Consider the following 8758-nt stretch of genomic DNA (forward strand, 5'->3'; position numbering starts at 1 on the left):
TTTATTGTAAAACCATTTAGAAATTTTAGGATTGGGGTGTGAACTAAGGGCACCACTGCCCTTGCTCTGTTCCACACACATATAAAAGAGCTTCTTCGTCTACAAGGCCACAGGCAAACCCATGAAATACACAGACGCACATTGGTTTACAGCAGTTTTAAAATATAGACTTACAAAGTTGCTGAACTTGTAACGGCCTCCTGAACTGCTTTCGCCACAGTATAAATAACAGAACAGACCTCTCCCCCCCACCCTCCAGCTGCCCTTTAGTCCTAAATTTATGCTCTAGGCCCCTGCTTCCAGAATCCACAGGTGTGATGAGGTTCTCAGTGGTTAGAGACCGGAGTAACGTTTGTGCAAGTCCGAAATGTATCCACAGTCCTCGGGCTCCGGTAAAACGTTCTGCTCCCTCTGGTTTCCAAGTCCCATGCCCAGCCCAGCCCCCATGTTTCCCCCATGATTTTATCTGCACCTTTCCAGCTTCTGTCTGTATGAAAGAAGATCACCCCCCCCACACACACACACAGTTCAGCACTACGTTGTAGCCTCAGTCTCTCTTACGGTGTGGGCCAAGGGCAGGCAACATCCTCTTCTCACCTATGCTGGACTGGTAGAATCTACCCCCGTGCCACAGCAAGGTCGAGGCGATGGATGCATAGGACCCATGCAGAAGCTGCGGAAAGAGTTCCACCGCAAGAGCAGAGTGGTTATCAGCTCCCCCCTTACCACCCGTTCGTGTGCGTCGACGACCAGTGTCCGGCCTCAGTTACACTTGCTGCGCCTGGAGGTTCCCACCAATGGCTGTAGGCGGAGGGGGCGCCGGCCTTTGGAATAGAAAAAAAAGAGAGTCAGAAGGTGGCAGAGGGACACCTTGAAACAAGCTGGAGTTGGGGGGAAGGCCTGGAGATGGAAGGGACATCCAAAATGACATTTCCTGCCCATCTCTAATCTAATCTTTGATTTTGTATACTAATTCATCCCAACAGGAGGACTCGACTCAATTAACAGAATATTAAGAAATTTACATAAGATTAGAACAAGAACTGTATCTTTTAAGCCAAAAGTAGTATCTTTTATGATTGATTATTTCAGACAGAAAAATCATTCATAAATTTCTGAAATAAATAGGTCTTTCAACGCTTTACGAAAAGTGGGTAGATGAAAGAGAACTATAATTGTAGAAAGGATGTCATGCCAAACTTTTACGAATAAAAAAGAAAATGATTGACAGAAATTGGCCGTAGTTGGGGTTTTTTTTTTTAACAGTGGGAAAGCCAAGTTTATATGTCTGAGACCCAATCAGAGACCCCAAAAATGTGGAAGGATACAGAAATTATTCCACCATCAGCTTCATTCAAACACATCACATTTCATCTTATAGATTGCATTGGGAAATTCAAACAAAAATACAATTTAAAACAGAAATTCCAAGTGCAACTTCACAGGACATCCTATGCCACTCTATAGCTGGAGGCTCTCTCTGGCACAATGCAAGTACTAAGATAAAACTCTAGCAGTCCATTTCTGAAACCGAGATCCTATCCAGCACACACCCCTGCTTATGAATGACGTTCGTTCCTGTCACGGTATATGGAAACCCAACCCATCTGGAGACATTACCCGAGTGAGCATGCCAGACCCTGATGGTTATCTCGGGGCAATGCCTTTCTGCTATGGTTGGAGGAGTTGCAGGCCTGCGTTGCCAGCAAGTATGTGGTCAGCTTGTGGATTTCTTCCTGAACACTAACTTTATGTGGAGGGACTGGACACTTGCCTGGAAGGGAACACTACTGCCTGAGGCGTGTATATGGGCACGGCAGAAAGCAGCTCTTCTTGGTCTTGGGTCGCCGGGTCCGAGGGCAGGGGCTTCTTTGGGGGAGGTGGTTTCACAGGAACTTGAGGCTGAATGATAAGAGAAAAAAAATATTCAGAACCAGGAAGGCTGCGTCCCCCTTCTCAGCACTCACCCCATGTGGCCCAAACGCCTTCCCTTTGACTCTGGAAAACAGTGGTAGAAGATTAAAGTCCTTTCTCCACGCCTCATCAGGGCCCACAATGGGCTAGCAGAAGGCACGGCTAGACGCTCCGAGACAGCGGAGGGCCTCAGTGGGCACACTGGACAGTCACAGCAGAGAAACTGCTCTACGGGACTACTGAAGGGCTTCCAAACAACCTCCTCTACTAACAATAGCTCTCAAATAGAGAATGACACAGTGACAAAATTCATCACCGTTCCTGTCCCCGCAGATAACCGCGGGAAACCATCTTCATGTCATTCTTTAAGGAGAGAGGGAAGAATCAGAGTATAATTGGGCACAACCACTGACCCGCAAGCTTTGCTTTGAAGAATGCTAGTGTACAAGGACCGAAGTTGAAATAGACACTAGAAAATGACATGGGATTATGACAGGAACGGTGATGAATTTTGTCACCGTGTCGTTCTCTACTCTCAAACACAAAACCTCACCCAAAATACCACCAATTCACCTTGTTTCTTGCATCCAGTTTAATAAGAACGAGAAAAGGAGAAAACAAAGGCAAGGGAGATGATCTAATCAACCAACAAGAAACCTTGATTATAAGACTATCTCAACAAGGATCCAAGTTTCGGTATTTACGATGCCTTCCTCAGGGGACACTGAGATGAAGTCTCTTAGTCAGTTAGGATTGAATGTCAACCCAGCTGAATCCTTTAACCCAGCGGTCCCCAACCCTGTCCTGGAGGACCACTAGCCAGTCAGGTTTTCGGGACAGCCCTAATGAATGTGAATGGGGCAGATCTGCATTCCCATCGTCTTCACTACTTGCAAATCTCTTTCATGTATATTCATTAGGGCTATCCTGAAAACCCGACTGGCTGGTGGTCCTCTAGGGCAGGGTTGGAAACCACTGCTTTAACCGATAGCGTTGGCTTCGCTGACATTCAACCCTAGCTTACTAAGAGACTTTGTCTCAGTGTCCTCAGAGGAAGGCATTGTAGACAGGGCTGTGGAGTCGGTAGATAAATGTTCCGACTCCGACTCCTCAGTTTTTTGTACTTCAGACTCCGACTCCAGGTACCCGAAATTTCCTCCGACTCCGACTCCTCGACTCCAACTCCGACTCCGACTCCACAGAACTGGTTAATTTTCAGATCGTTAAAATGGAATGTCAAGTTGAGAGAAATGAGCATTTTCGACACCACCTTCTTTTTCCTTTTAATCAAGGTACTAAGGCCGCAGAAGCTGCTCGCAACATTTGTGCTGTGTATATAGTGGGTGCTATAGCTGAAAGAATCGCTCGTGATTGGTATGCCAAGTTCAAAAATGGAGTCGGTAGATAAATGTTCCGACTCCGACTCCTCAGTTTTTTGTACTTCTGACTCCAACTCCGACTCCAGGTACCCGAAATTTCCTCCGACTCCACAGCCCTGATTGTAGATGCCGAAACTTGGATCCTTGTTGGGATAGTCTCATAATAAAGGTTTCTTATTGGTTAATTAGATCGTTTCCCTTGCCTTTGTTTTCTCCTTTTCTCTTTCTTCTCTCACGAGGCAAGTACTCTCCGTTCGGCTCTATCCAGTTTAATAAGCGTCACCAATATATTCACTACGGCATCGGCGCTGCCATAAAAACCAGCAGCGCCAATGCTGGCGCTGCAAAGCTCCCATCACCAAAGCCACACCAGCACTGAGCAGAGCAGACTCACAATGCCCACACACCGTGCCGGCCGTGTTACCTGAGACTTCCTTGGCACGGGGTCATCTGGCAGAGGTCTTGAGGGTGGGGCAGGCCTGTCGAAAGCTGTGCCCTGGACAGACAGAGCGGGAAGAATGTGAACAGCAGAGTGGCAGGAAGCCAGGAGCATACGCAAGAGAGCCGGTCACTTAGAACTCACCCTGAGGGGCACCTGAGGCCCCCTAAGACAAATGGGATCCTAAGCAGTTAGGGTGGGTGAGCCATGCGGTTGCTGCATTGCATTGTCTTCGGAGACTCCCCACTGGCATGCATCCTACATGCGTGTGCTGCGTTTATACGTATATAGGGTAACCAGATTTGTTCGTGCAAAAAAAAAAAAAAAAAAGAGGATACATGGCCCCACCAGGTACCGCCTCCAGACCCGCCCCCACATAATCATCGACTCTTCTTTCCCGAGTCCAGGCCGTGGCTGGAGGGCCTCTGAGCATGAGCAGATGCGACGTCACACACACGCGTGCATGCATGTGAGATCATCACGCCGCATCAAGGCACATTCAGTGGCTCTTCAGACGTGGCCCCAAGCTCGGGGCCTTACAAAACCTGGACAAACTGCAGGGTTTGGGAAATCCATCCAGGCACCCAGACAGTCCTCTCAAAAAAGGACATGTCTGGATTTTCCCAGACATCTGGTAAGGGGAACAGAAAACCACATCCATCTCTTTTGTCAGGCACGTGGTTTGGATACTATGTCCCCTTTTACAAAGTTGTTGTACTGATTACTGTGCAGCAAATGCAACACAACCCATTCAGTTCCTAAGAACTGCATCTCATTTGCCATGCTAGGATTTGTTACCACGGGTTTGTGAAAGGAGCCTTGTGTATTTTATTCGGACTGGGCCTGCTGCTTTGCAGATTTTTTTTTTTTTTTTTTAAACCTAGCTTTCCAATTAATGCTCAAGGCATCTGACAGCACTGATATTCAGGTAGAACCTGGAGAACAGTGAGCCGTGCAGCCTTCCCATGTTTGCAGATACTGAAAGAGTCATATACAAGTAGAAGGCTAGGGATAAAAACAGGGGGGGGGGGCAATATTCGTAGGAATTGTTCCCCTTACTTGGAGAGTTATGCTCAAAAATTGGCCTCTCTGAAAATTTACTAGGACTGAGTGCATACAGCTTTAGCTTAGCACTGATCTTTAGTATTAGACTCATAAATTAGGCTTAAAATAGGCCACAAATTTAGGAGCTCAGCATTTTCTGATTATTGGGTTCATGGTAAGTTTTGACCAACTGTTTCGCTTTTTGAGTACTGTAGTTTAAAATTCAGAACAATTTAGAAAGGAAAAATACCTACAGTGTGTTCAGTAGTCCTGAATAGTTTCTTTCTATGTGGCATGGCATATATTAAATCAGATGTAGTTTTTAGCTTCATATAATAAGTTTACATGTTATGTCTTTAAGAAGATCCCATCTTAAACAGGTCGATAGCAATTGATTATTTCTTTTCTCCCAGTCATATTTACCACTGACAGTGCAAATCCATATGAGAACCAACGGGAAGCCCCAGCCTTTCAGTGGAAAGGGCCTGCTGTGGTTGAGCAACATAAATTTTTGTGGTAAACGAGTTATTTCTGGAGCGGTTTAGCGCTCTGACACTTGGAATTAGGAATCATGGTTTTGCAGTAAATTAGAAATAATGAGGGAGCTTTAAAGGGTAACAGAGTCAGGGTACTATTCTTTATAAGCTATCAGCAAAAACCATTTGTGGAACTGATCCAGACAGAAGGGAAATTAAAAAAAAAAAATCAGTATAACCTCCTGGTGGGTAACCTGCTATATTTAGCTAAGGTCATATGTGCAATAAAGCCAAGGGTTCTTTCCAAGCCTGTCCTTGAGCCTTACAGACAATTGGGTTTTCAGCATACAGTATGTGCAATAAATATACATGAGATGAATCTGCATAAGCTGGATATCCCATGTATGCAGATTTATCTCATACATATTTATTGTAGGATTTCCTGAAATCCAATTGACTATGGGGTTTGCGGAGGAGGGAGGGCAGTTCATGATGCCCTGCTCTAAGGGGACTCATAATCATCTGCAAGTGGAAATCTTCAAGCGAGTTACTCTCTGTTCAAACCTGCTGCCTGAGCTCTAATGAAACAGCTTTAATTTATTTTATAATTGACTCTTTGTGCTGATCAATTTTCTTCCATTATCACAGTGGTTTACTATGCATTATTTTTCCCTACTAAAATGGATTAATCAATTTTACCTCAAAATAGCTTGACAGTATTTTGCAGATTTTTTTTGAGCCCTATGGTACCGGCCTTTTATACACACCATCTTTAATAAATGAACAAACATAGCTCCCGACAGTAGGTGCGGATGAGACCCCTTTACATCAGGCCTTCTGAAAGAATTATGTCTTGACACGACTCATGTCCTGACCCCATTTTGCTCCCTATCATAAAGTTACCATATCCTGAATTTGTTTCTCATGTAAACCTCATGTTCTGAGCTAATTTTTTTAATTTTATTTAAGAATCTTCTTCATATTTGGGTGAGAAAACAGTGGCATAGTAAGGGTGAGCAGCGCCCGGTGCGGTGGCACCGCTCCCCTGCCCTTTCCATGTACCTTTTTAACTTCTTCAGTGTGAGCAGCATGCCCACGTCCATGTCGGCTCGCCCTTTGACGCAGATCCTGGAAGTGACATCAGGGAGAGCACCGATGCTGGCATGGGCAGCAACCTTGCACCGTGGAAGTAAAAACTTTATGGGGGAAGGCAGGGGGGGTGCGAAGAGGAGGAGGGGTGCCATGCCCCCTTACTACGCCACTGGTCCTAAGTTTAGGATTCATTTACTTCTATCCCCCTCTCAAGAGTACTTACAATCTCAGTTTGGGGTCCTGGTGCCAATGAGTTTGCATAATGAAAGTTGTTTTATGGGTACAATCCTCATAAAATGTGTGTTTGCATAATCCTGGTGCAAAGAATGTTGGAAACTGGTCTGTAATGAATTTTGTTGTATTACTATTGGTGAATGATAATGAAAAGGCAGAATATATGTATTGTATTTTAATTAAATTATGTACATCTTGGTTGTCAGAAAGAAATACAGTTGTAGGAAACAATAATAATATTTTTATGCTCACTGAGGCTGGATGAAGAGTTGTGTTTCTCTGTGAAATTAGCTTCTTGAAGAGACTGAGGAAATGGAAGGTCCCCTTTGGCAAGGATGTTAATTTCCTGTCCAATTGTGGAAAAGAGGGCAGAGCAAGCTTAAATGTCCATTGTGAATTCTTATGGTAGAGCTTCCCAAACTCACCCTGGTGAACAGAAAACTAGTTGGATTTTCAGAAGAGAAACATTGAAATAGGCATGAGATCAATTTGCATGCACTGGAGACTTCGTAAAAATACACTTTCTCATGTATATTCATTATGGCTGGCTGAAAAACAAGCTAGCTTTGGGGTTCTGAGGCCATATTTGAGAAGCCCTGCAATTAGTTTGTTTATATATTCTTCCTCTCCAAATTTGTATGTCCTCAGTAGATTACAACGTGTAACAACAAAAGTAATATGTTAACAACAGCAACACAAAATCAACACAAACATGCCAAGGAGCCAAGGTTCTAAAAGGTATCCCATGATACAAAATAAGCAACAAAGCTGTACAGGTTATAGATAATGAAAACAAACAACAGAAGGGAATTGTTTTGTTTGCAAAAAATATGAGTAAGGTTGAAGCAACTGACAATGTGAGTCCAAAAGCCTTGGGGGAAAAAATAGGCCTTAGCTCTTTGTGAAAGAGTAAATAGGATTCTGCCTGTCATATTTCCAACTGTCAACCATTCCAAAGCACAGTGCCAGCAATGGAAAAGGCTGACAAGTGAGTTGCTACTAATTGTGCCACTTTTGCCCCATTTCTATAGCATTACTAGATGTTTAAGGTGCTGTACACAAACACGTAAGGGACAATTCTTGCGTGATAGAGCTTATAATCCATTCACTACAAATGAGTTTCATGTTCCTGTTAAGGGAATGATTAGAACAGCATAGATATTAAACAGATGAATAAGGGCTTAAGCGTTACAAGCAGCTTTTAAAAAAAAGAGCTTTTAGAGACTGAGCATGTTGTACCAGCAGTAACATAGAGCAATATCAAGTTCTGTCTCCCAGCAGATCTAAACGGTGGTAATGGGTGACTGATAAAAAGCCTAAAGCTAAACAATCGTCATGGTTTACTGTCCTCAAGCTGTTAAGCCATTGGAGTCTGTCTGGTAGAGCAGATTGTAAAGAAGCTCTAGATCAGTGTCCCGCAAACTTTCTCAAGCTGCGGCACACTCAACATTGTGGCCGCGGCTCAAGGCATCCAGAAGTGCATAGACGTCCCTGTAATACCGTCACACGCAGGCTGTCTAATTCAAGGCCATGCAACATGGGAGGCTGGGGGTGGACGGAGTGAGATGTTGCATGGCCTCTAATTAACCTGCGAAGCCGGTTTTTGAAACTTTTGGCAGCTTTGCTTAAAAGATTAGCATTGGGTTCCTGAAACCAAGCCTGGTTGAACCGCAAGCAGGCAGGAGCTGCAGCAGAGTCACACAGCTCCTGTTTGATTTCGCTAAGGCTTTGAGTTCAAGCGTGGATGAACATTAAACAAGCTAAGTATAAGAACATAAGAATTGCCACTGCTGGGTCAGACCAGTGGGTCATCGTGCCCAGCAGTCCGCTCATGCAGTGGCCCTCTGGTCAAAGACCAGCACCCTACTTGAGACTAGCCCTACCAGCGCACGTTCTTGTTCAGCGGAAACTTGTTTAACTTTGTCTTGAATCCCTGGAGGGTGTTTTCCTCTATGACAGACTCCGAAAGAGCGTTCCAGATGTCTACCACTCTACAATCTTGGCAATTTCATATCAGCCGTGTTCGGGGAGGCTTGGAATGGGGAAGAGTGTTACACTACTTGATATCGCATTATTTATTTAACAATTTGTGTTTATTCACATTTAAGGATCACGAGCACACTAGTCTACCCTACGATGATGTGTGGCCGAATGGTGAGCTTATGCTCATGTAAGAGGAG

General features: G+C 44.5%; 1 protein-coding gene across 1 annotated transcript; it reads right to left on the bottom strand.

Moving 5' to 3' along the window:
• Positions 1-287: 287 nt before the first annotated feature.
• Positions 288-4032, bottom strand: LOC117345724 (disintegrin and metalloproteinase domain-containing protein 15-like). Its single transcript, XM_033914799.1, has 3 exons — positions 3718-4032; positions 1775-1902; positions 288-824 (listed from the first exon to the last, which is right to left on the bottom strand). The coding sequence occupies exons 1-3, from the start codon at positions 3844-3846 to the stop codon at positions 767-769; spliced, it is 315 nt and encodes a 104-aa protein (XP_033770690.1). The 5' UTR covers positions 3847-4032; the 3' UTR covers positions 288-766.
• Positions 4033-8758: the final 4726 nt, after the last annotated feature.

Source organism: Geotrypetes seraphini, chromosome 11 (genome assembly GCF_902459505.1).
Source record: "Geotrypetes seraphini chromosome 11, aGeoSer1.1, whole genome shotgun sequence".
NCBI classification, from domain to species: domain Eukaryota; kingdom Metazoa; phylum Chordata; class Amphibia; order Gymnophiona; family Dermophiidae; genus Geotrypetes; species Geotrypetes seraphini.